Source organism: Eupeodes corollae, chromosome 1 (assembly GCF_945859685.1).
Source record: "Eupeodes corollae chromosome 1, idEupCoro1.1, whole genome shotgun sequence".
NCBI classification, from domain to species: domain Eukaryota; kingdom Metazoa; phylum Arthropoda; class Insecta; order Diptera; family Syrphidae; genus Eupeodes; species Eupeodes corollae.
The window spans coordinates 222,322,572-222,350,043 of record NC_079147.1 but is presented as its reverse complement, the minus strand read 5'-3'; the positions used below and the strand labels follow the sequence as shown (position 1 = coordinate 222,350,043).

At 34.3% G+C, this 27,472-nt stretch overlaps 1 protein-coding gene across 7 annotated transcripts in view; it reads left to right on the top strand.

Annotated features, from left to right (window-relative positions):
• Positions 1-705: 705 nt before the first annotated feature.
• The window catches only part of LOC129939794 (homeotic protein female sterile-like), a 56,582-nt gene continuing 29,815 nt past the window's right edge, over positions 706-27,472 (top strand). The window contains exons 1-9 of one of the 7 annotated variants that reach the window (XM_056047941.1): positions 706-798; positions 865-1,050; positions 1,168-2,093; positions 12,164-12,236; positions 12,312-13,939; positions 14,322-15,483; positions 15,551-15,721; positions 21,653-21,772; positions 27,146-27,271. In XM_056047941.1, the coding sequence (XP_055903916.1) occupies positions 12,710-13,939; positions 14,322-15,483; positions 15,551-15,721; positions 21,653-21,772; positions 27,146-27,271 (2,809 nt within the window). In that variant the 5' untranslated portion in view covers positions 706-798; positions 865-1,050; positions 1,168-2,093; positions 12,164-12,236; positions 12,312-12,709. The other 6 variants (XM_056047945.1, XM_056047940.1, XM_056047946.1 and 3 more) reach the window with 6 other exon arrangements.

Genomic DNA, 27,472 nt, shown 5'->3' with positions numbered 1-27,472 from the left:
ATGGACTGCTATTCGATTCTTATTCCCTCTTATAGGTTCAGTTGTAAACATCATAATTAATTTTTATTCAATAATTTGTTTCAAAGAAACCAAGGACATCTTTTATTTATAAAGTTTGACGAAATACAAAAATCAAAATACATATTTCCGCTAAACCTACACAAGGGCTAGAAACGTTAAGGAATGGATGTCACCGACTTGATGTTAGCTTCTAGCAGTCAATGTACACGGAATATATTAATTACTGACAAGTACTATTGCCAAGTGACATTGGAGTAGAGTATGCTTTAGAGACAGCATGCATTTTTTTTTAATTTGATTTTTCAAAACCACCAACAAACATTCTTAATCTTAAATTGATTGAATACAATTCTAAACATTTTACATCATAAATAGAAATGTCAAATATCAATAGTTGACATTTTCTAAATTTATATTGTTCAGTTCCCGAAGTCTTTTTGTTCTTTCAATTTTATTGAGCAGAAAATACGTGGTTAGTTCAAGCGAGAGATTTCAGTAGCTTGTGTCTATTTAACTAGAGTTGAACATTTCCATTAAACCATTCTGCTGCTCGTCACTATCAAAAACACAATTTATGAACACTTCCTTCGCTTGCCAATTCGTCTAGTACTTTCAACAACGCGTTCCATCGCATTCATATCCCCTTTTTTCGCCGTCGCTGTCTACAGCCAGACGACTTTCTGTTACGTGCCCACCAATACATTTACTACTCCAGCGAAACGATTTTTGTTGTGGAAAAGTAAACGTTTTCTCATTTTCTGTTCGAAAAAAATTATGGTGAAAACAATTTAAACACGTATAGATAGAAAAACAAAAATAACATTATAAATCCTACAATTTCAGAACAAACCATTCAATGTGTAGAGATTGTTTAATACTTTCCAACAAAAACTAGAGTAAAAACAAAAATAAAATAAAATGTGCACTTCATGAAAAAGCAGTAAGCAAGCATGTATACTCAGATTCAGAACAGAAATATCGGTCTGCCAATATTCCATTTCCAATCCAATATGGTGGAAGCCTTGAAATGTATGCTGGCATTTTCTTAACAAAATGAAAAAAATTAATAATTTCTTTCGCACCATACTTTTAATTTAAATGAACCAAAAATCCATGTAGAAACATTAATTTAAATCATTTTTGCAGGATTTTCCATTGGGAAAATTTTCATCCGCTATTATTTGTCAAATAACACACCTAGCTCGATTGTAATTCGTAAAACTTCTAAAAAAATCAGCCATTTTGTCACCAGCGCCACCTCCGCTCCAAAGACTGGCCGTGGTCGCGCTTATAATTTGAGACTTGAGAGTGAACGAAAAAGAAAGAGAGTATATGGAAGAAGAGAAGACTGTTATTCACTATTGCTATCCTTGTCAATCTGCCGCATTTTCATATACATTTAATCGCGCTGGGTTATGTGTGTTGGTTTGGTGTGCCTTTGCTTTTGCCTTTGTGTGCGCGGATGTATTTGCTATAGCTATTTGACGGCTTGCTAGTTCACGGGATACGCGCGTCTCTTCACGTTACCTCTAGATTTAATTTAATTTTTCCCGGAAAAAACGCGAAAATATTAATAAATCTATGAAAAACTTAAAGTTAAGTGTTTGGTGCGTGAAAATTTAATAAAGTTTTTAAGTTTTGTGTGTGATTTAAGCACGAAAAATACAATTGAAAATCGTGTGCAGAAAGAAAAAGGAAACGAAAAAAATATTGTGTGCCCCTCTTCAAATCGTTTTTCGCCTTGCCTCGCCTCGCCGTCGCCGCTGTTCACTCTTCCCCTTTGTTTTTTTTTTGCCTTTGGTTTGAATCTCGCCTCCTTCGCCGTGAAAGACAAGTTCAAAAGCGAAAGAGAGGACAAAAATATACAATACCCAGTGGTATGGTTGAGAGGGAAATATGAAAAAAAATTGTGTTTCTTGCTGTTGTTTTGTAATATAAACGTGAAGTGAAGAAAATAGAGTAAAAATAAGCCGGTGGAAATACAATATACAAGCAGAAGAAGTACATTTGACTTTGGATTTGTTGACGATAGTAGATACATGACTCAAAACACATAATCCAGACGACTAAAGGTAATGGAAAAATCAATTATATTTGTGAATGCACTTCCTTTTTCTTTTTGGTTTCGCCGCGTTTGTCAATAGTTTAGTCTGTCACACTTCACACAGTCACCGTCATCCATCGTTATTTTTTTGGGTTACGGCGAAAGGCGACGGCCATGGCTACGGTGACAGAGATGGAAATAGTTACTTTGGTAGATTTTAGAAGTTTTGTTATATTGATCCTGCTCTATCCAACAAAAGTTTCGTTAAGTTGACCGCCATATTTGGGTTGATGAACGAAAGGAAGAACGAACGAACATGAAGACGAAGAAGGCAAAAAATCATCCATCATCGAGGTTTGTCGGGAAAGCAAAAAATCTCGCTCTTGCTTTAGCGCATTTTCAAATTAAAAATAAAGCAATTATTTGGGAAAAAAGTGTGAAAAATTTGACAAAAGAACATAATTTAGGCCCTGGAGAATGTATTTTGCTTAAAGTTGTCAAATTTTGTTTTGTTTTGTGTGCAAAAAGTCTTGAAAAAAAGTGCGAGTAAAGGAAGAAAATTTTCTTCAGTCATTTCTTGATTACTGTACTCTCTATCCCTTAATCTCTTTGCTCGCTCCACCATTATTGGTTTTGTATGTGCATTTTGTGTTTATTGCTGTGCGTCAGACAGAGATAAAACTTGAACGTGAAATGCAAATGAAAAAGAAATAAGGGAGGCAGAGCAAAGAGGCACACGTGTGTAGTGGTGTTGGCTTATGCCGTTTCCCGTTTATTAAAAAGAGCCAAAAAGTGTTTTATCGTTATCGTTTTGTGTGCGACAGACAGCGACTGTGAGAGTGCGAATGCGAGTCGACCAAAAGCGACCCAACTATTAGGTGCTCCGCTGTGCATCTTGTTTTTCCAGAATGATTTTAAGCTGGTGGGTATCCCCTCCGTGAAAACTTGTACGAGTTTTTCTCAATTAACATTACAGATACATAATTTTTGTTTTATTAAAAATAAATGTCGAATAGTTTTTCAGAGTGTATAAACAGACACAAATATTTTGTTTTTTCTTTATTTTCTTTCAATCTCTACCTCTGACTATTCAATAAAAGGAAACACTTTGCATTTCCATTTCAATCAATGGTAATGGAATGTGTTTTGCTGTTTCTGTTGAAAAGAAAACTGTCAACGTCGCATTTGGTGAACACACTTTTGTCTTGCTTTCCCCTTGATATATGGTGATGGTGAAATGATCAAATTTTATCTCTTCTTCTGTCTTGTATATATGAATTTAGTCGGTCTCACTCTGACTCTGATTTCTTGGCATTGTCGTTCGTCTTCGTTCGTTGGTGGAGACTGGAGAAGATTTAGAGATAATTTTGTGTTTGCTTTAAAGAAAAAAAAAAGTTTTCCTGTTTCTTGTGCCTGCCTTGTACTGTGGATATTTGCAAACAACAATAATACCCTCATTCTAAAAAATATAAACTGCAAAAAAGAAAAAGAAATATTTTCACCGGCTTATTATAAATAAATAGTTGAACAAGTATAAGATACTCGCAAATAATCAAAAAATAAACTGCACAAAATGAAAAATTCCGGTTGTGGCTGAAACATTTGGCGCGCAAAATTAATTTTATGAGTTTCGAAAGTGAGTTGTATTTGCTGCCGTTGTCGTTGGCTTTGCCAATGCCAATTTGGCCTGATTGGATGAATTTCTTTGTTAAATTTTTGATTTGAGAGAAAACATAATTTGTTGAGTTCGCTGAAAAAATATGTAAAATTAATTAACGACGAAAGATCAATTTACATATATTTGTTTTTGAAGTTTTAGGTGGGTACTGGCGCAATAATTTGGTACCTACATATATGTACAGTGTACATATATTTCATACATACCTAAATACATGTCTGTGCTAAGTGCAATCTTATATTTTGTGTACCTACATATATGTTCACTGGAAAAGAGAAAGTTTATACCTACCCAACTAATTAATACAAAAACAAAATAAATCGTCAAAGATAATGAAGAAATCACTCAAACATGGCTTTGTTTTTCAAGATTTAGTTATTAAATAAAAAAGATTTTTGTATGTTTTTTAACCACCCTCATTGATTTAATTCGGTATTTTGTAAATAAAAAGATCAATTTTCCTTATGGAATAATATGCAGGTCAGCCTAGTACCTATTATGATAATGAAGTTGAATTTTGAATTTGTATGTATCTACCTACATACCTATCTATATGAATTGAAATGTTTATTGACTGCAGAAAAGATGGAAAAAGAATTATCATTTTCTTCAATAGGAAGCTAGAAAGAGACTTAGAAAACCGCTTTAACCCTAGAGTCCTACCCAGAGTCCTGTATTACCTTGTGCTTTTTTTGATTCATAATATGAGGCGACTTTCCATTGCCGCAGCACGAATTTCCTTCTGACTTTTATTTTACATTTAGGTAGGGGTCTGAATAAAACATGTTTTAAGTACTAATGCGGGGAAACACCTTTAAGTCATACAAAAATATTTTCTTTTTCGAACTTAACCCTGCCTTTTTTCCCATTTTTGTATTTCGTTTTTGTAGCCTAAAACAAGTTTTTTTTTAATTGACAGTACGGCGTACTAACAGCTTGGTATGTAAGAGGTCAATCTAGGATTTAGGGTTGGGCGAGTTTGGTCAACAACAAAAATCAAGTATGGTAACACTGACCAAAAAACGGGGAAGAAATGTCAAAATCAACCATTTAGGCATTAAAATAGATGCAAAGATTAAAAAAAAAAAATTAAATACAAAGCTATTCTTGATTTAAAAATTATTTTAATATCTGGTAGCTTGGCCTTAAATTTAATTATAATGTGACATCTGTTGGACATTGAGTCAAATATTGGGCTGTATCTGTCAATTGAAATATTGTACCACTCCTGTTGAACCATCCTCCACAGTTCGGTTTAATTAATAGTTAAAAGTTTCCCAACCGCGCATTTTAAATCTCTCCCAACATTTTCTATGGGATTTAAGTCAGGCAATTAGGATGGACACTTCAACACGCTGATTTTTTGGTCCTTAAAATACTTTTGAGCAGATTGCGATGTGTGCTAAGGGTCGTTATCTTGCTGTAGAACACATTTGAAAAGCAGTTTCTCGTCCGCATAAGGCAGCATCGTATCCTTCATAATATTCACCTTCATATTTTGATCCATTTTACCCTCAAGCAAATGTTTTGTTCCAACGCCATACCAAGAAAATTAACCCCAAAGTATGATATTGCCGCCACCATTCTGGATGTATTTGGGATTCAGTTCTTTAAATTTAAGCCTTCCAACTGTCTGCCCACTCTTCCGAACAAATTAATCTTAGTTTCGTCCATCCACAAAACATTCCTCCACTTTTGTCCCTTTGGCCCACTCCAATCAAAATGATCGTGGGCGAATTTAAACCGCGTTGCTATATTTTGTTTTCCTTCGAAAGGACACCATTCTTGCGATCCTTCTGAGCAAGTCAGCTTCAACAAGTATTATACGAATAGTTGTGAAAGTTATTGGAAGCTTAAGTTTGTTTTGTATTTCCCTTGAAGACGTGTTAGTGTCTTTTGTTTTGAGGCACAAAGTATCTTTCAGTCTTCTCTTGGGGTTGTTTTGCTTGGTTTCCATCCTCTATTTTTTGGCTGTCAGCGGTCAAATTGCTTTTGCAATCAACTTGCGAGATCTGCTCATTATTCTGGCTATTTCCCTCAAAGATTTTCCCCCACTTTGTAGAACTAAAATGTAAGCTTTCTCTTGTAGGAAACAATGCTTGCCGCGACCCGTGATTTCCTCAGAATTAGTTGTAATATTATTAAAATAATCTAAATTTACTTCCTAAAGTGAACGTATTGTTTTATAAAAGTAAAAACAATTAGATACTAGCGAAATATTAAGGTTTGTGTTCCAATGTGTTTCTATTTGAATGTCCACCAAAAACACAGTCCTACCTAAAGAATGGTTCATCTCCAAACAGTCAACAAGCAAAAAAAATACAACCCATGTTATTTTGCATAAGAAAGTCTAAATTTTTATTTGATAACGGTTAAGACTACTTCTAATGCACGTTGTTGTTTTAATTTGGTTTTACTCTTAGCAACTGTCTCTGTGTCTATTTTAATGTCCATGTCTGAAGATAAAACTTTTTTTGACTTAAAATATTGCGGGCCTTATAAATGAAAAACGTATTTTCCACCTTTATTCCTTGGGTTTCCAAAACTTCTGAATAAGAATCAAGCCATGAATAACCAAACAAAAAAAAGTTCATGGGATAGTCTTTTAGACCTAAAGAGTTTATTATTCCAGTTTATTAATTTGACGTAAGTGCATAGAATATTTCACTGACCCTTCTTTGAAACGACCCCATATTTGTTAACTGTTTGGAAACCATAGTGCTATTGTGTGTAAACAATGCTAGCAAACCCAAAAACCTTACAATTGCTGTAAGCTTCACTCTATGGCGGGTCATACCCCCCTATAGGGCTTTTTTTTATAAGCTCAAATATAATTATGGTTATTTTGCACAATTTGGAGAACGAGATATGACATTGATAAAAATTTGCGAGCACAGAACGGGCTCTGCATAGGTATTTAGTTAAATTTTAAAGTATATTTTTAAATTTTCTATCTGAGACTAACATTATAAGTTTAATTGGTTTTTAATGATGATCAGTTGCGGATGGTGTGAGCAGTACCATGCGTCCTTTTTGACGGGTCATATATGACTTCAAATATCTGGTTGGATCATAGGTATATACATTCATATGTAAATATATGATAGACGATCCAAGTCGATCATGAATTTTCAATAAATTCTAGTTCTTAGTTATATAATATGTATTTAGGTGTTTTATAGAAACAAACAATTAAAAATGCAAAGGAAACCTAAGTAGGTCATGTGTGATCCAATCATAAAAAAAGTAAACTTTCTGATTATTTTTTCCAGTTTAGTTAATGCTTCTGAAACACGTGTTCTTTTATTTCTAAATTAAAATGAAAAACAATATTTTATGAATACACAAAAATAAGTGGCTAAGAATTATTCGTTGGTCAGGGCACTTGCAGCTTTAAGTTTGTTGTGTTTCAAGAAAATATTCAATACTTTCTTTGTTAAACTAGTAATCTATGACATTCCAGTAAATTATACCTACATATCTCATTTTAAAATAAACGAATATCGTTTTAGAAATTACGGAATAACTCATATTTTAAGGCGATTGTAAAAGTAAAATTGTTTCTTTTTTTCTTCTTTTTACTCCATCAACCGTGTAGTACAGTGGCATTAACAACTCTAAATCAAATAAATCAATTCTATGGCAGTTTGTTGCCATGAATTTTTAAGCATTGTGGGATTAACAAATCCTCAAAGAAAAACTTCGGATTCAAATAAAAAACTAAAGTTCCCTCATTTCTGAGATTATCGCACCCAAGAATCGTTGATAATTGTAAGTCACTTGACCCACTGGTTTTGATTTATTGTGAATTTTCTTAGAAATCATAACAATGACTTGATATGGAAATGAAAATGATATTGGGTCTAAAGTTACAACCTGGTTCAAGCCAAATACAGAAGACAAAATTCAATTATTTTTAAAAATACATAATTATATTATGGGTAATACAGTGGTGGTCCAGTATAACGAACGATATAATGTCCAGAGTCAATTCGTTACATCGAAACATTTTTTTCATACAAATCTTTAGGTTAATAGAAAGTATATTTGTATTTTTCATTAATTTATTTCAAACTTCATAAAAAAAAAATAATTACATACTTCACTTAATAGAAATGAAAAAACATACATATAGAACTTCATTTACATATAACGAAACATTAAAGGAATATACTTGTATTAGTTTTGTTCAAATTATGTACATAAATAATACATACAAATATTTGTACCCATTTAAGAAAAAAAATCGTTAATATGCATTTGTTGTTTTGGGCGTTGAATGTTATTATTGAATGCCTCTGCCCGTAACCTTCTTAAAACTAAGACTTTAGAATTTTCAATTCCATTTTTCTCTGCCCATTGGATGCAATTGTCAAAATTTCGGAAAGCTTCGTGATGACTCATTCTTTGAACTTTAGTTTCTGAGCTAGCATTTTCATCACTATTATAATCCACAAATTTGATTTCTTCAACATTGTTCCTATCAATAGTTTCGTGTTCAAGGATTACTCGATATGCATCATTCCAGGACTCCACATCATGTGTAGTGAATTTAGTCTGATAAAATTTTGTAAGACTTCATAGCTTGCAAAACAGTTTTTGCAAATTAAAATTGTGTTTACCTCTGGGAAAGTATTTCTCATAAGAGCCACCGTATTTGCTACAACGATCATACCGTCTTGATTATGGAGAGCTGATAGAGAGATATCATCCTCCTCTTCAAATTCCTCATTTGAACTTGGAGCCATTTTTTGTTTGCTCTCTGAAATTCGTTATTTTGTTCGTTATATAGAATACCTAACGGACTTGAAAAAAGTGTTCGTAATATCGATCATTCGTTATATCGGCATTCCTTATACTGGACCACCACTGTATTTAATAATTATAACTATTTCAGACAAATTACAAAAATTACAATTTTTAAAAAAGTCATACGAGGCAAATGTATGATCAAATTTTGATAATTGCAGCTTTTACTATAGGTACCTGTCGGCGATTGTTTTTTTTTGTAATTATCAAATAGAAAGGAATCAAGAACAGTTTGACATCACATCAAGTTTGTTCTTAAAAGTTCTACGTACCATAAACAGTCATATAATTTGTAACTTATGTATTTATTTATATACACAAAACGCATTTTACAATATAGAAACTATATATAAATTATATTATAATACGTTTTTTAAAATTAATATCAAAACCTTGTTGCTGCTGCTCGCTCTAAAATCCAAATATTTCTACAAGCAGAACAGGGAATCCCCAACACATATGCTCGTCATTGGTCTCCTCCATTCGATTTCACAATTTCGTTGAGATGACGTAGGTTTTGTCATCATCTCATCGTCGTCGTCGCTATCGTTGGTATACAGAAACCGACTACGAATTAGAGTATCAAAGTAGAGAGCCACAAAAATGTGTATGTATCCGAAAGAAAAAAAGAAATATCTTTTCTAGGTCGTCCTCGCTTCACCACACATTACTGCTTTAGCGTCGACGATTTCTGTTTTTTCAATGCTTTTCTGATGCTGCGCACATATTTAATTCCGATTCCAATTCCAATTCCAATTCCCCACTGCATTTAGTGAGAGTCAAGTTGAGTCATAGACGAAAGACGATGGTAATATAATAAATATAGGTATTACTCGAAAAGTAGGCTCACAATTGTTTCCCATTTGTTCGTTCGTTCGTTAGTTCGTTCTTCCAATGCACCTGATATTGGATGTGCAAATAGAAACAAACACAAAAAAGGAAAGCAATAAAAACAAATTTGAACAAAAAAAAAATAGATAGATGAAAACAAAAAGAAAGTAAAACAAAAATATATTACATACATAGGCACATATCTATATGGTTTTTGGGAGGTGTACCAGCCTGTCTATGTTTTAATTTGCGCGTAATATATTCTTATTGTTTTTAGGTTATTATCAACAAGTTGTTAATTTTAAATGGTTTCTAAAGTATAGATGAATTTTTAATTTATCAGCTAAGGAATATCTAAAATCAAATATGTATTCATTTTTATCATGTATTCGTACATTGGTTATGTTCGTACATTTCTGACAACTGCTTTATCAAAGTTTAAAAAAGTAATTTGAAATGAGAAAATTTTCGTTTAGTACTTAGTTTTTGAAAAAAAGGAAGATCTTATTCAAAATACCTACAATGGGTAGATATTGTGGTACAAGTTGTAGCATCAAGGTTTCATTTACAGCCAAATAATTTTTTTAGAAGTCTCTAAACGGTTAACTGGGAATTTTACTTCACTGACCTCTACCTTTAGTTGATCGTTCAAAAACTACAAATAACAATCAATGTTTTTAAAAAACTTTCTAAGCAAGCAATGGTTATCAGTTATACTAAATATTTCTTTTCCAATTTAACAAGAAACCCTTTTAAAGGAATCATTCAATAGAATTGTGTAGAATAAAGTTCAGCTTTTATTTCAAGGAAAAGAACATGATCAGATGTCATTATTTTAACATGAGTATACTTGACTTTATAACAATTTGATTAACTTCCCTGTCATCTTAAGGGGCTCACCCCATGTGACGGCCTATATTTTAAGGAATTTTTTGGAATTTTTTTTTACGAGCAGTAAATACAACTTTACTAAGTTTAATATCATTTATAAATATAGTTCGACAGAATAAATATAAAATTTGAATTAAAAATATTGTTAAGCACACGAGAACAACTCCACCTCGTAAAAATAGGCTCGCACTTCCTCCACGATTCAGGGTGATTGCTTATCTAAAAAAAAAAAGTAAACGGCGTTTTGATCTGTGAGCTTTAATGCATGGAATGAACTATCACTAACTTTTTTTGTTTTTTGCTATACAAAAAAAATCGATTTTTTTGGAATTTTTGCTTGTCGATAGTTTATTCAATGCGTTCACGTGTGCTGAATCCATCCCATCATTTGGTCAAGCCGTTTTTGAGATACGATGGAGGAAAGTTTGACAAAAAAAAAACTGTTTTGAGAAAAACTCGTTTAAAGTTTCAAGTCCTCTTAACTATGAAAATATCAACTAACCTTTCACTGGGCGATGCCTGCTCCAAAGATTATTTCTTCCTCTTCTTCTTGAAACTCTTTCAAAGCAAATTGTTCATCCCTTGAATCAATTCTGGCTTGTTCAACGGTATCACTTAGGCGCCGCTTAGAACGTCTGATTCGCTTTTCATCACGATTCTCAACATAAGTATGGGCTTCGAGGCCTATCGGGCATTCCATAACCGACATTACTTTCAAATTACCTTTAAAACCTTCATTAAAGATTTCCTGAATAACTATCGATAAGTTTACCTGGTCCTTTTCCACCGATTCCTTTATTTGTTTTATCTTTTTTACACAGCCCGAAGTCGTATCTTTAAAACGACTTCGAATTTTGAAAAATCCCTTTACTACCGTATTTTAGACATATTAATCTAGCAATTTATGAAAAAAAAATCGATTTTTTGAACCCATCACATGGGATGACCGCCTTAATTGGTAGAACATTTTTGTTAGATATGTCCAAATAAATACTAGAAACTCTCCTTACCTTCATGTCCCTTATGTCGTCTGAACCAGTCCATTGTTTTTTTGCAATTTAACCATACGAAGTACCCGTGGCAGATGGTAAGTGCGTTGGACTGTCATGCCAGGGATCTTGGGTTCAAACCCTGCCTGTGCCCTTTGATTTTTTTTCAGGGGTACTGCCTCTTCCGCGGAAATGATAAATTCTCCAAGGGTAATTCTGTAGGTCCCCTCCATTCCTGACAACATCAATCGCACACAGGAATTGTTAAGAGTTGTAAGTCACTAAGCCCTAGTTCTCAACAGATACCGATTTATTTTATTTTTTTAACCATACGTTGAGGTAATTCTGATGCTACAATTGTAAATCAGCTTTAATAATTCCTATTCCATACCGATCTAACTGCTGCTTTCTGGTTGCTTTATGGAAAACTGATAAATCTGTAATATCCCCATAGAAAGATGTCTAAGGGTGTTAAATCACACTGTTTGTGACGGATAATTGGCATCGCCACTAAGTGTTATATTATTGCCATTGAAAGTCATTGTGTCGTTTCTAAAGAACTAAAAGTCCTTTACCATCTCGTAACAGAGAACTGTGTTCACGATAACTGGTAGGCCGACCTCATATTTGGAGAAGTACGGTCCAATGATGCCTTCTTACAAGCTCTGGAATATTTTTTCTTTAAGGAAATTCATAATTGCACTGTACCTACATAGTAAATACTGCTGCTCCAATAACTGATATTATAAATCATTTATGAATACATAGGTTGTAAGAATTGTATTATAAATTAATTTTAATTACCTAATGCATTTTAAAGTTAAGACTTCACACATTTCCTCTCATTAAATTGTATATTTTCTTATAAATTACTAATTTAGGTTATCGTTTTCTTTACAGATTCACTAAATATTCTTGCTTCAATGTTGCTGAATAGTTGACTGATAATATTTGTTGGAATCAGTTGATTCTGGTAAGTACTTTTTTTTTATTAAATGAGTCTAAAGTGTGTATTAATAAAAACGCTTATAAATATTTAACTTTTCAGCGTCAAATCTGAAAATGCAGCATTTTTTGGGAAGACGAACTGCCTCCAGCACAAAAACTAAAGCGCCATATTCGCTAATTTTCTTTAAGATAAATTCGCATCAAAGAGTAATTTAAAAACAAAAAAAAATAACAAACCAAGCATAAAGAAAACAATCTTCCTCCAAATAAAAAGTAGGAATAATTACAAAAAAACAAAACTGCATCTATAGGCGACAAGCTTAGAAATTCCATAAAGAAAAAGGAGTAATTCAAAAAGAAGAACAATATACAAAAGAAAAAAGAAATATTTTTTCTTTGATTCAAAATTAAAATTTACATAAAAAAGAGAACGTATTTGTTTATCCAATTTTTTACCCTGACAACAGATTTAAGAAAAAGTAAAATTTCTTCCCCAAAATGGACACAAATAGCAACAGCGGCGTAGCCGCAACAGGTGGCGGCGCAAGTGGTGGCGGTTGTGGCAGCAAAGAGCCACCACCACGCAATGAACCGTATGTAGATCCAATCAATGGAATTGTACAGCCTCCGACGGTACCACCACCTGATCGACCCGGCCGCAATACTAACCAGCTGCAATACATCATAAAGACAGTGATGAAATCAATTTGGAAACACCAATTCTCATGGCCATTCCAACAGCCAGTCGATGCGAAAAAACTTAACCTGCCCGACTATCATAAGATTATCAAACAGCCGATGGATCTGGGAACAATAAAGAAGCGTTTGGAAAACAACTACTATTGGACGTCGAATGAGTGCATTCAGGATTTCAATACAATGTTTACAAACTGTTATGTGTACAATAAGCCAGGTGAAGATGTCGTGGTTATGGCGCAGACGCTAGAGAAACTTTTTCTCACTAAAATCGAGGCAATGCAAAAGCCAGAACTAGAGTTGGAGCCAGTCACGCCGAAGGGTGCTAAGAAAAAACCCCGTGCTCCTGGTAAAGTACCCGCGACTCCAGGTAGTGGATTACTGCCAACGCCTAGTAGTGCGGGTCGAGGACGACCCCTTTCGGCACTGGGTGGTGGAATGGCTGTATCATCGACGGCTGGTGGACCAGTAACACCATTAGGTGCAACATCAGTGCCGAGTGTTCCGCAAATTGGCAGAGTTCCACATCATTCTTCTGGGAATACAAAGAACTCAACAGTAACCGGAGTTGCAGGTTCCACATTACCGACGGGCATAGCCGGTAGCGGAGCAGTACCTACCCCAGCAGGAGCAACTTCAACAGCAGTTGGTGGCGCTTCTGCCAATGTATTACCGGCAGGACCAGCCTCTGGAACAAATTCATCGCACAATTCCCTGAGTGGTGGCTTGGCGACTGGTGGGGCACCACCCGCCACGACCGCTAGTAGTCTGGTTAATTCCAACTTAATGGAAAACACGGCAGCCGCAGCAGCAGCTGCACATGCGGCTGCAGCAGCCGCATACCATGTAAATAGTACTCAACCAGGCCCTCTCGACGCAGTGATACCACCTCAACAACCAGCCAAAATGAAGAAAGGTGTGAAACGGAAGGCCGATACAACTACACCGACAGCTAATGCTTTCGAATCGCCGTATCCGTCGATCGACTCGAAGAGCGCAAAAATTGCGACGCGTAGGGAGTCATCAAGACAGGTAAATAAAATTGAAGATTCTTCCAATTACCAGATTCTTTTTATTTGTTTTGAATTTACAAAAACTTTTAGCAGTTTTTTTTCTTATATTTTTAATTTTACTTTGGTAAACAAAAAATGATAATAATAACAAACATGAAGAGATATTATGGTTATTTTCAATCTTTGAGTTTTACTCGAGGTTTTTGTAATGGACTATTGATTCTTTATGTGAAGACATGCATTAAATATTATTTAAATTACATTTAAAATAGAGCCACACTTTGATAGCAAGCTTCACGTAAAAACAGAATATTAGGCAAATAAGTTCTTCATACTTACACAGCGACCTAGTCGTCTAATTAAAAAAAAATATAAACATTTTTTTTTTTAATTCCATTTAGGAATTGACATCGTTCCAGTCTTCAACGTATCCAATGTCCCCACTAAGCGGCACACCCGGATCAGTTGCAAAGAACAAAGAAAAGCTTTCGGACGCCCTGAAGTCATGCAATGAAATTTTAAAAGAGTTGTTTTCCAAAAAGCACTCTGGTTATGCTTGGCCCTTCTACAAGCCGGTTGATGCTGAACTACTTGGCCTGCATGATTATCATGACATTATCAAAAAGCCAATGGACCTTGGAACGGTAAAAAGAAAAATGGACAATCGAGAATACAAGAGTGCGCCCGAGTTTGCCGCTGATGTACGACTTATATTCACCAATTGCTACAAGTACAACCCACCAGATCATGATGTCGTTGCAATGGGTCGCAAACTGCAAGATGTCTTCGAAATGCGATATGCAAATATTCCTGATGAGCCAGTAGCGAATGCACACACGCATGGGTTCTCTAAAAACGAAACAGATTCCTCTTCGGACGAGTCGAGTGAAACGGAAAACGAGTCTAACTCGGATGAGGAGCGTAACGCGAAGCTGAAAACGCTCGAGGCAAAGCTACTCGAATTGCAAGAAGAAATGCGTAGACTCATGGAAGAAGCATCGAACAAGAAAAAGGCAAAGAAAAAGATTAAGGAAAAGAAGAAGGGCGGCGGGAATAGTGGTGGACCTTCAGGAGCGGGTGGCATTGGAGGAGGAATGTCGACTGGTTTGGCTGGCGCCCAAGGAGGTGTTGACCTTGGAAAAGTTCCCGGTGAATTGCATCATGGTCATGTAATGGCGTCTGCTCATGGCGCTCAAGGTAAAGGTGGACTAGGCGGACCTGGTGCTACCGGGGGACTCAATTCGGCGCTGGCTGGAGCCGCTGGCATGGCAGGAGCTAACGCGACGGGAGGCGGTGCTGCTGGTGCGGCTAACAGTAAAGGTGCTAAAGTGAAGGGCCAACGTGGTCCAAAGGCAGGAGCAGCTGGAGCTGGTGGACCCGGAACCAGTGGACAGCCAAACAAACGCGGCAAGGCAAATGCAACTCCAGGTGGAGCACCACGAGGAGCAAATAAAAAGAAACCAAGCCAAGCGATTATCTTTGACTCTGAGGAGGAGGACACAGCCAAGCCGATGTCGTACGATGAGAAACGACAACTTTCGTTGGACATAAATAAGTTACCAGGTAAAACTATTTTTTTTTGTAAATAAATTATGCTCTATAAAACTATAACGCAACATTGTTTTTTTAGGTGACAAACTTGGACGGGTTGTCCATATTATACAAAACCGAGAACCATCGCTGAGGGACTCAAATCCAGATGAGATTGAAATCGATTTTGAAACTCTGAAGCCATCAACTCTGCGCGAGCTGGAAAGCTATGTGGCATCATGCCTTCGTAAAAAAACTCGTAAGCCTTACTGTAAGTTTATCCCAATGAAACACACACTACTAGCGAGAACAAAATAAAATGTTTAAAAAATAAAAAACAAAACGCGCACACAAAAAGATATAACCTAAACAGAAAAACAGACAAAGCAAAAATCGATTTTGTTTTGTTACAAATTTTTCGTTATTAATTAATTTTGTTTTTAAAAAGCTCTTTTCACTAAGTCCTTACCACTTCAGTATTTATTTTTTTTTTACCAACAAAAATCGGTGTCAAAAATCGAATAGTATGTGTATTGTCTCCAAATAATAGCGGTGCGCCGGAAGGAACTTGAGTGATACGAAGTTCGAATACGTATTATTTTACTTTGCAAATAACTTTAGAAAATGTTGAATCTTTATAATATACAAACAGTTTAAATTATATGCAAAATTAGGGGGCAACTAGTCAAATTTAATAATATCGAATGCATACAAATAGAAGACAAGGTTATTTTAATCCTGTGTAATATGAAAACATTGAAACCACAACTAAGCTATTCTTTTAAAACTTTCGATTCAAATAAAATCTTTGGTTAATTTACTTTGTTATTACTTTTACAAATTTTGTATTTATTTTCTTTATCAATATTTGTCTCCAGATAACTAATACTGATTTTGGCAACTTCGCCATGTCTCTAATTCCATAAAAACTTCTTTTTCAAAAGTGTTAAGAAACCTAGACAACAAATTTATATTTATGAACCTCACAAGCCACATGGTTCGAAATTCCAATGGCCTAACCACGGTCATAAGCTTTTCTTTGACACTGATTCAAAAAGCGTTTTCTAATGTGAATTTCTAAATTTAAACTTTTGAAAGCAATGATATATATTGAACAATACATTTCGATTGATTTTGAGAACTCCTTCAAGTATTCATCTATCTCAAAAGACCATAATTCTTTCGCACCAAGTTGAATTTGGTCCATTTGATTTAATTTTGAGTGAAAATACTAACGAAATAAATCTTTAAAATACTTAAAAATTGAGCTTTTCCCTTTGGACCCAGCTTGCATGTTTTTAGTGCCGTTTTAAAAATGGTGAAGTAAATGAAATTCTTCTTTTCCCAAAATGGGTTCTTTATTCAATGACCCCTTTGTTTACAGTGAACATACCATACATATTTATCAGAGTCGTGATACAAAACGTTTTTGACACCGAATTTTTAAACAACAATTTTCACAATTTATGTATTTTTAAAATACCTTAAAGTGACTAAAGCATCTAATTGAATTTTTGTGTTTTATTTGTGTCTTTTAAATATAAAATATTTTATTCAAAAGTTTAATTTAAAAAAAAAATAGTTCTTAATTAACTTGTAAGAGATTACAATAATTTTTTGTTAAGTGTTGATTTAAAGCAACTTACAGAGAAGTGAAGAGCATCATGTTTTGTATTTATTTTTTGTTTTTTTATTTTTTTGGTCCAAAACATATTGGCATTAAAAGATTAAAACAAAAATAAACAAAATCCGAAATTTATCCGAAAATTAAAACGAGTCATGCATAGATGATAGTAGTGTCTGTGTTAATTGGATGAACTGAGCACAAAATATTTTTTGGCATGGTAGTTTTTGCATTTTTAGTTTTAATTATAAATAACAATAATTAATAATCTTTTAATTGGTTTGATTTTGCATTAGAATAGTTTTTGCAATCTTTAACTTTAACATTAAAATGAAAGAATATTTTTGCAGCCATATTATTTTGAACGTCATATTATTAATATTATTTTTTTTTCTTTACTAAAACTTATCATAACATTAACTCGTAACACTCAATTTATGAATCTACAATTGGCATGTTATTAAAGTGGCTAGGAAAACATGACATTTAATAAAATTCGAAACGGTAACGAATTAAAGTACATACAGGGATAATAACTTGATAAACTTGATCCAAAGTACACGGAAAAGATATTTAAGAATTTTGGTGGAAGCACGATTTTTTTCATCTTCCGAAACTGAGTCAATTTTTTTGAATTAAAGGAAAAACATGTGTAGTTGTCTAAATCCGGATTCTGAGCATCGAATGGTGCCTTTTGCCGAAGATGAAATTCCAAATAACTAGACTTCACGCAAAATAATACTCCGAAGTACTCATAAAAGTTTTAGAAATACATTTTTCATAATACAAAGCACTTAATGGAAGGCCCATCAAAATTATTTGAGTTTAAAATAATTGAAAATCTCTGGGGTTAACGATTCGTTAGTAGAAGGTTGCAGTGTTCCCTCTCCTTTCGAACCTAATGGTGAAGGAAAACCTAACTAGTCTGGATGCAGTTTAAGGAAAGTATCTTAACACCTTAAAAGAACTCTTACAAAATGCCTTAGACAGACTAATACTGTTGGCTGATCTGTGTGGACTGGGTGTTAACCCACACAAAATTGATTTAGTCTTATTTTCGAGGAGATACAAAATTCCATTTGTTAACCCTCCCTATATTAAAGGAATCCAATTAAAATTCGTAGTATCCGTGGCATGATGGTTAGTGCGTTGGACTGTCATGCCAGAGGTCTTGGGTTCGATCCCTGCCTATGCTATCTAAAGTCTTTTCATGGGTACTGCCTCTCGCGCGGAATTCACAAATTCTCCAAGAGTAACCCTTGTCATGAAAAAGTGCTTTCTCAAATGAGACGTTCGAATTCGGCATAGAAACTGTAGGTCCCCCCCTCCATTTCTGACAACATTACTCGCACACAGGAATGGTTGAGAGCTGTAAGTCACTAGGCCCTAGTTTTCAACGGACTGTTGCGCCAGCAAATTTATTTTTAATTAAAATTCTCAGACGAGGCTAAATACCTGGGTCTTGTCTTAGATGAAAAACTAAATTGGAAACGCAACGTACAGTAAAGAGTCAAAAAAGCTACTTTAGCTCTCTTTTCTTCTAAAAAGCTATTGGTAATAAATGGGGCTTACAACCCAGAATGACGCATTGGCTATAAACATCGGTAATTAGACCGATTTTAATGTACGGTGTGCCAGTATGGTGGACTGCTTTAGAGAAAGCTATAAACCGGGATAAATTAAATAAAGTCTAACGTTCACCTTGCCTATGTATAAGCGGATCGCTTCGCACGACCCCATCTGCGACACTGGAGCTTCAAGCTCTGCTATTCGCCTCAAAGCTTCGTCGCAGTGAACTAACAACAACATTGGCCACTCCGTAATTCTTAGGTATTTAGAATCAATTCCAAAGTACACAGACTACACCATCCCCCAACTGCAATTCGACAGAAACTTCCAGATTTCTAGACCTCCCAGATCTTTCTGGGAGGATAGGATATTCCTGGAAGATGGGTCAATCCATTATTATACATATGTTTCAAAAACAAAAGAAGTTGTTGGTGGAGGTGTTTACTCTGAACGACTAAAATTAAGTCTCCTAATCATTGTAGCGTGTTCCAGGCGGAAATTTTGGCGATAAAAAAAGTCTTGTCCTCTCTTAAAGAAAACGTGATATCAACATCTGATATCGTAGATAGTCAGGCTGCTTTCAAATCACTGGACTCTGTCTCTACAAACTCTATAACAGTCCATAACTGTCGATCATCTTTAATGGAGATGGCACAACAGTTTAATATTTACCTTTGCTGGGTGCCGAGCCATAGAGACATTCCAGGTAACTACTGTAAGGTAGATCGCTACTTGTAAACTATTGCTAATGCAAGACGCTGTGAGGAGGGCAGGCACCAGGTGGAACAACATCACCACGTGGCAGGTCAGAAAAAACAGCTGACCAACACTAGATTTAAAACGTTCAAGGTGCTTCCTATCTCTAAGCAGATCGCATATAAGCTAGATAATAGGTGTCATAACCGGACACTGTCTAATAGGATAGCACGCCACGCGACTAGGCGTATTCTCAAATGACTTTTGCAGAATCTGTATGGACGAGGAAGAGGAGGAAACAATGGCTCACCTTCTCTGTACATACCCTGCTCTGGATCGAAAACGCAACGATCTAAACGATCTTAATCATATTAGCATAATCAGCCTCTCTCGTTTCGTAAGGGACTCAAACTGGTTCCATTGAGCTTAGGAGGAAGCCTCAAGATTCATGTGGTATCACAATGGGCCATTAAACTGTGTCGGTTTCCATCTTGGATAGCCACTTTAACCTAACCTAACCTGTGGTTAACTTAAAAGAGACGATGAGCAAAAACTTGGACATTTACAAAAAATAATAGTAGTAGTCCCAAATTTTCAAGACATGTGTCAAAGTGGTTAATTTAATTGTGCAAGAAGCGACTCTGCTACCAAGAAAAAAAGTTAAACGACCATGTATTCAAGGATTATCAACCATATAAAATAGTGGGAAATAGTTCAGGGATTTTGTTTAGCTATTTTCTTTTCTTTAAGTTAAACAATTTAATATGTTTTTCCCTTTTAGCATGGAGAGTTGATAGGTATTTGTTTTTACTCTTTCCAATACACTTTTTATTGCAATAGAAGTTGCAATCGAAGATCTTTTCTATTATTTTTTCTATCATCGTACTTCAATAATTAAGTAAGCTTAGAGTGTTAAGTGCGGTATAAAAACAGGACTTTAAAGCTTACTAAAACTAATTTTGCAATCGGACTAAATAATATGGCTGTTAAGAGTTTAGTTTGGTGGTAGTTAATTTAAGTATTACATTATGCAGTTGAATCATATACATTCATCTTTATAGGTATAAATATATGTCCAAGAGGAATACAGAAGTGAACAATTCAATTGCAATATCTAGAAAGAAAATGTGTGTTCAAATGTCTTATGCAATTTTAAAGTAACACACATACAGAAACAGCATTTGCTTTAAGTAAAGAACTTAATTTCTGTACCTTTTGTCTATACAATGGAAAAAAGCAGTTTTTTTTGGAAAACATATGCATTTTGAAATCTTTAATTGTTTTGGAAAAACATGCCGTATATTAATATTTTTTTTAAAGAGTGTTAAACATAAAATAATTAGAGTCAACAATTAATGAATATAAGAAGTACAAAAAGTATAAGGGGTGGCACTCACATTCCGTTACATACCCAAGCTTTCATTAATAACCTTAGGCTCTTATTACGAGAAGCGAATCGAACGTTTGACTAAAAGCGAACGTTTGAGAAATCCAATATATAGCAAAATTAAGATGGGTGAATTTCGACCTTCAAATGGGTTAACATCTCTTTTTCCAAACAAGTTGGCTTTTGAACTGAATATTGAAATGGTATTCACGAAATGAGTGATTTCAAACACGTTCGTTTTCAGTCGAACGTTCGATTCGCTTCTCGTAATACCTAAGGGCTTTAAACACCGAAATGATAAATCGTTACTTCTAACAATTCTTAGCCATTAAAAGCAGAGTTACATCTGACATGATGAGCGACGCACTTCAAACCCCTCAATTATGCATTTTGTTTGTTCATTCATGCCCAAACTGTTTTTGTGGTCCTTTTACCCTTATGACCATCTTTCCATTATGCATGCTTATCATAGTCTCGTTTATTATTTTTTTATAATACTTTTTTTTTTAATAAATTTCTTTAAGTGAAGATGGTTACTCTATTAAAATCCAAAATTAGCCTTAATCTTATGTTAAAATACAAATTATATTTAGCTTATTTCATTTAAATGAAAATTTTTTGTTGGTAATTTTTAAATAATTAAATAATCATGTGAATTATGGAATCTTAGTATTTCCATAGAAATTGATTTCTTTTTACGTTTTCACGACAAATGAGAGGAAATGGATTCTGTAGTAGACATGATTATGTTCATTATTAAGAATATACACATAACAAATTTGAAATAAAAAGTTTGCTATTTCATATAACACAGCTTATTGTATTGTTAAATGTTTTTTGCGCAGACAAAATATTTATAGATTTATAAAATAGTTAACTAAATTTTCTTTTGTGTTCTTTTTTTTTCATTTATATTCTAAATTTAGACAAAAAAATTTCTGGAAAATCTAAAGATGAACAAATGGCAGAGAAAAAACAAGAATTAGAAAAACGGTTACAAGATGTAACTGGACAATTGGGCACGGCTAAAAAAGCAGCCAAAAAAGGTAAGTACTTAATTCTTCCAGCATTTTTTAAATATTTTAAAAATACATAAAGTGGGGAGTCATATATAAAGGGACAGTTTTATCTTTCACTTTTATCGCATCTTTTAAAATAGAATTTTTTGATTGTTGTTTAAATTTTGTATCATATGTATAATATTTTTATACTTTTGAAATAATCGTGAATATCAGCCCTATTCTGCTATTCACGTGGATCGTATATTCGATTAACCCATTCGATTCCCTTTCATACTGCCTTTGCATTCAGCTATCCATCGGGTGAACTACATTATCCCAAACCAATTTGACATAAATAAACAGCTGTTCATGTCAAAATCTTAGGAATATTGGATAAATTGTTTTGATTCATACAAAAATTAAGTTTAATTAATCCACCTTAACAGAATAATTTGTGTAATTTTTGGAAATGGGAAGTATTTGACTTTTTACTCCAATTGTAAGCAGAGGAATAAGAGAATCCTCAAACAGAGAGCTTTGGAGAAATGTCAAAAAGAGTCTTCCTTCTTCTAAAAATGTTAATATTCATTTATTTATAAAACAAATATTCTAAATTTAGCAATAAATTAGTTTCACTTACATTTTGCTTACGAAAATTAACAAAACAGACATCAAATGAAAAATCCGCTGCATTTTATATGCGGATCTGAATTGTATAGAATGAATGCTTTCACGTGAATAGAAGAATACGTTACCGACATACACAGATTCACTTCGAATGAATAGCAGAATAATGATTAGTGAAAATTCGAGTAAAATTCTCCCCGATGAATAGCAGCATATGCCTGAATGTTTGGGATTTGATGATCATTTGAGTAGATGCAATCAAATAACACAAAATCAATTCATAGTTCACCCAACGTTTCGCAAGTTAGTAGCTCCCATAGCTGATGATTTTTTTTAAAAAGCATTTGTAATTTGTTTTGATTGTAAAAATCATCTTCAATTTCATTCACTAGTTCCATTCACAAAAATTAAATAAAAATTACTTAAACATTTTTGTATTGGTAGATACAAAACCCAAAATTTTGATTCCACAAGTTCCTAAAGTTTCATCTAGAAATGATCCCTTAGCTGAATATAAATTCTTTTATTGGAATTGAGATTTTCTCCACACAATATTTACTTATCATTCGTTTAATTTGCTTAAAATTGTTGTGTTGCTAATTTGTAATAAAGATTAAACTAAAAACATTAACAGCAGATAAATCGCTCCCATGAACTTTTTAAATTTAGCCGGAACTCATTATTCACTACAAAGAATCCACTAAACCCATCGATGACTTAAAAGTATAGTCACTCAAATCCTCTAATGTTTTCATTTCCGAGTTTTACTTTCTAGCGCTACTCTTAACGTCAATTGAATTCGCTCACCAATTTTTGAAGATTTTTTGTCCATTTTTTGATTTCAAATATAAAAGTAACTATTCCCTTAAAATGCCAGCTGCAAAGTGTATCATTTACAAATTAGAAGTTTTTCAACGAAATACATACAATTCAAAAAAATGCATGAAATCTTTTTTTGAATCGATAGTACGGTTCATATAGTTCAATGTTTGAAGATTATTTCATGCAAATGTTGACCATTGCTGCACCTCAAATGGTCCATCCGCTTAGTCCAATTTTGGCATACTCTTTCGGCCGGTATCTCACAATTAAGTGCTTCCATGTTGGCTTCCGAAGCGTCAATTGAAGCGGCATTGTCTCTATAGACATGGGCTTTAACATAGCTCCCCAAAAATTGTCTAAAGGCGTTAAATCGCACAATCTAGGCGGACATTGACCGGTCCCGAACGTAAAATGAATTGTTCACCACACTCGCCTCTCAATAAGTCTATTGTTGCGCGTGCTGTGTTGCATGTGGCACCGCCTTGTTGAAACCACATGTTATGCAAGTCAAGCTCTTGCATTTTGAGTAAACAAAAGTTGGATATCATCTCACGGTAGCGCTCACCATTCACAGTTACTTTACGATTCGGATCATCTTTATAGAAGTACGGTCCAATGATTTTTGTGGATGCATTGGTAGCTCCTGCAATGCTTCTCGCTGATATTCACTCCACGATCTACAATTCTGCTTATTTACGTACCCATTGAGCCAAAAATAAGCTTCGTCGCCGAACACAATTTTGTCGGTAAAAAAGTGGATCCTAAACTTTCTTAACAGATCGCTCATTTTGATAATAAAATTAAATAATTCGCAAGCGTTGTTTGTTTGTAAGACTATTCATGGTTAAATTATAGACCAAACTGAAGCAATTTGACAGTGAAACAAAACACAAAACGTGCGTCAGCTGTTAAAACCGGTGTTTTCAAAAAGATAATAGCTAAAAAATCACCATCTAGAACAATGGACTCGTTGCGCAATTGCTGATAGAATTGAGTATTTTTTTACTCTTTAGGAAAAAATAAAACAAGTAGACAGCTTAAACGCTTTCAACAGTTTTAAAAGGTATCAAAAATTCCCGCTATCTTAAACGAGTGAAACTTTGAATTCTTGATGAAAAATGGAGATATATGCGATTAGAGTTTTCAAAACATTAAATGAGTTGGTAAAAGAATGGTGTTACTTTGTTTCGCATGAAAACTTATTTAATTTCAAGCTTCATTAAAGCTGTTAGGGGCCAGTTATAGCTATCATTAAAATCGATCCGGGAAAATTTTTGAATCGATATTTGACTATGTTTCCCTTCGATAAGACATAAAAATTATATAATGATCGGAAATCACCCAAAGAATTTTTTTGAGGGAAAAAGTGTAATTGCGCATTTGTTTTTCTCTGAAACTGTTTTTTTTTTTCTATTTTCCGGACGGAAATTCATTTTCCTGAACAGCTGATACTTTTTCTATTTAAAAGTGAAACGAATCGTTCCAGTGATTTGTGTGATTTCCAGTGACAGATTTCTGTCAGTAACAGTTTTTCGGTGGATTTCAATCAGGAATTTTTTTCTATGACAGATTAATGATAGGTATAAACGACCTGTCAAGAAAATGCCAATGTTTGATTTCAAAGATGGCTATAACTGGCGCCTTAGAGAGGTGTTGTGATATTTGCAGCAGGCAGTTATTATGAACAGTTTACATTGAATTCTTTACACCAAAAATGACTGCAGCTTGGAATAAGAGAAGGAAATCTTCCTAAATTGTCTAATATCTTTGCACCCATAAACTTGACTTCCCAACGTAATAAAAACTTAGATAAAAGGGCAAAATGTGCAATTCTCTCCAAAGCTGCCGTACTCAACTTATTTAAACATCATTGAAAATGTCATCATTTTAAATGTTTCTGCCAATATTTTGAGGGCAAACTTGGATATGGTAAAAGCTTATATCAATTCAAAACTGCAATTTTAAAATGTAAACTTTTGTTTATCAACTTTAAAAAATTCTCCAAAAACTTAAATAAAGACACGGTCCATGATGGAAACGGACACACTTAGGACAGTTTAGTGGCGCATTGTGATACCACATGAATCTTGAGGCTTCCTCCAAAGCTCAATGGAACCAGTTTTAGTGCCTTACGAAACATGAGAGGCTGATTATGCTAATAGGATTTAGATCGTTAAAGAAGAATTCTCCTAGGTAATTCTTGAGTTTTTGAGCCAGAGCAGGCCATGTACAGAGAAGGTGAACCATTGTTTCCTCCTCTTCCTCGTCCATACAGCTTCTGCAAAAGTCATTTGAGAATACGCATAGTCACGTGGCGTGCTTTCCTATTAGACAGTGTCCGGTTATGACACCTATTATCGAGTTTATATGCGATCTGCTTAAAGATAGCCAGCACCTTCAACGTTTTAAATCTAGTGTTTGCCAGATGCTTTTTGTGACCTGAAACGTGGTGATGTTGTTCCACCTGGTGTTTGCCGCCTTCTTCATATCGTCTTGCATTAGCAACAAGTAGCGATTAGTATGTCAGTATGAGCCAAACGTAGTAAGATAGGCTGCACTGTACCGTTCCTGGCGAGTTCATCTGCCTTGTCCTGGAATTTCTCTATGACCCAGGACCCAGCAAATATGAATATTAAACTGTTGTGCTATCTCCAAAAGTTCCGCCTGGAACACGCTACAATGATTGGGAAGGCGGAATGAGAGACTTTATTTCAGTCTTTCAGAGTACACACCTCCACCAATCCCTTATTTTCCTAAGTATTCAAACAAATTTTATTATAAATGGTAGTACACCGAAAGTAGTCTTTCGTTGCGTTGCCATGGTCATTTATTTAACCAAATTTTGGCATCTTTCAACCGAAATACTCTCACAAAAATCCTTCATAGCAGCCACGAGTACTTCGTTACTAGTTGGTTTAGTTTCAGACACTGAGTTTTTCAAATCAGTCCACAGATTTTCAATAGTGCTAGTGTGTTGGGGGTCATTGTCCTGTTGCTGTTGAAAGACCCATAAAAGCGGCATCTCTTCCTTTGCATAAGGGAGCATAACTTGTTTGAGTATTTTAACGTACAAATTTTGATTCATAATGGGTTTAATCCAATATGTTGTACTAACTCCATGATAAGAAAAACAAGCCCATGCCATTGTGCTCGAACATCAGTTTTTACCTGATAAAGTTGCCTGATGAGAGATGTCGTCCAGGATTTAGCCCACGAGTTTCGGTTTATAGTGTTTATACTAACCCTTTAACCCTACCCAGGGTGCTGCATCACGCTGTCCTTTATTTGAATGATATTATTGTGGAGGCCCTCGAATGAAAATTTGTTAAATAGAAGTTTTAATAAAAGTTTTCTGATATTATATTTAAATATTAATAGAAGTAAATAAAATAAATATGAAAAATGTAAAAGGGCTTTTATTTAATAAAATACCTTGAAATAAAAACAAAGTGCAATGGCACCCAGGCCCAGGGTAGGAAATGTCCACTCAAAATACGGGTAGGGTTCTAGGGTTAATAAATTTCGAATCATTTTGTTGGGACAGCCAACAATATATCTAACTTCTGCATAAGTTTTCAATAATTTCGTTAGTGCAATGCTTTCCACTGCCCATTAAACAAATGTGCATGACAAAAAGAGTTGCCAGAGATACATAATGGAAAGACACAACAGTTGAAGCAATAATAGAATACAGTAGAAGCTGTAAATATTTTTCTATTCACTCATATAAAGAGTTTAAAATGAAACTTTTGGCGAAATAAAAGTTAGTGGTTGCTGTTGGGTAATTCTCTTTGAGTTATTTTTGTAACTTTCTAAGGAAATAATAGACATATTTTGAAGGAAATTCACAAAGCATCTTCAAGAATATTTGAGGAGTGTATTTTGTAGTGTATTTCTAGTTTTCTTCTTATTCTTCCAAACTTTATCTAATTACATAACTTTCACATTTTTTTTCTGTTTTAATTTTAGACGAATCATCGAATAAAGTCGATGTTGTACAACCGAATCGCCTGTCATCAAGTTCTAGCTCTAGTGATTCATCGTCGTCCAGTTCGAGCGACAGCAGTTCTAGCGATTCAAGTGATAGCGAAGCAGGTTAGGCCGCAGTTCATTTTTTATTTCCTATACATAACCATTTTAACTAAAAAAACAAAAACAAAATTGATTGACTGTTCTTTTTTTTTTTCTTCGAAACATGAATTATTTTTTCTATTATGATGATTATGAACTTGAAAGTTTATTTCAAGACAATTTTTACATACATAAATTACATGTATAGTACGTACACATGATATC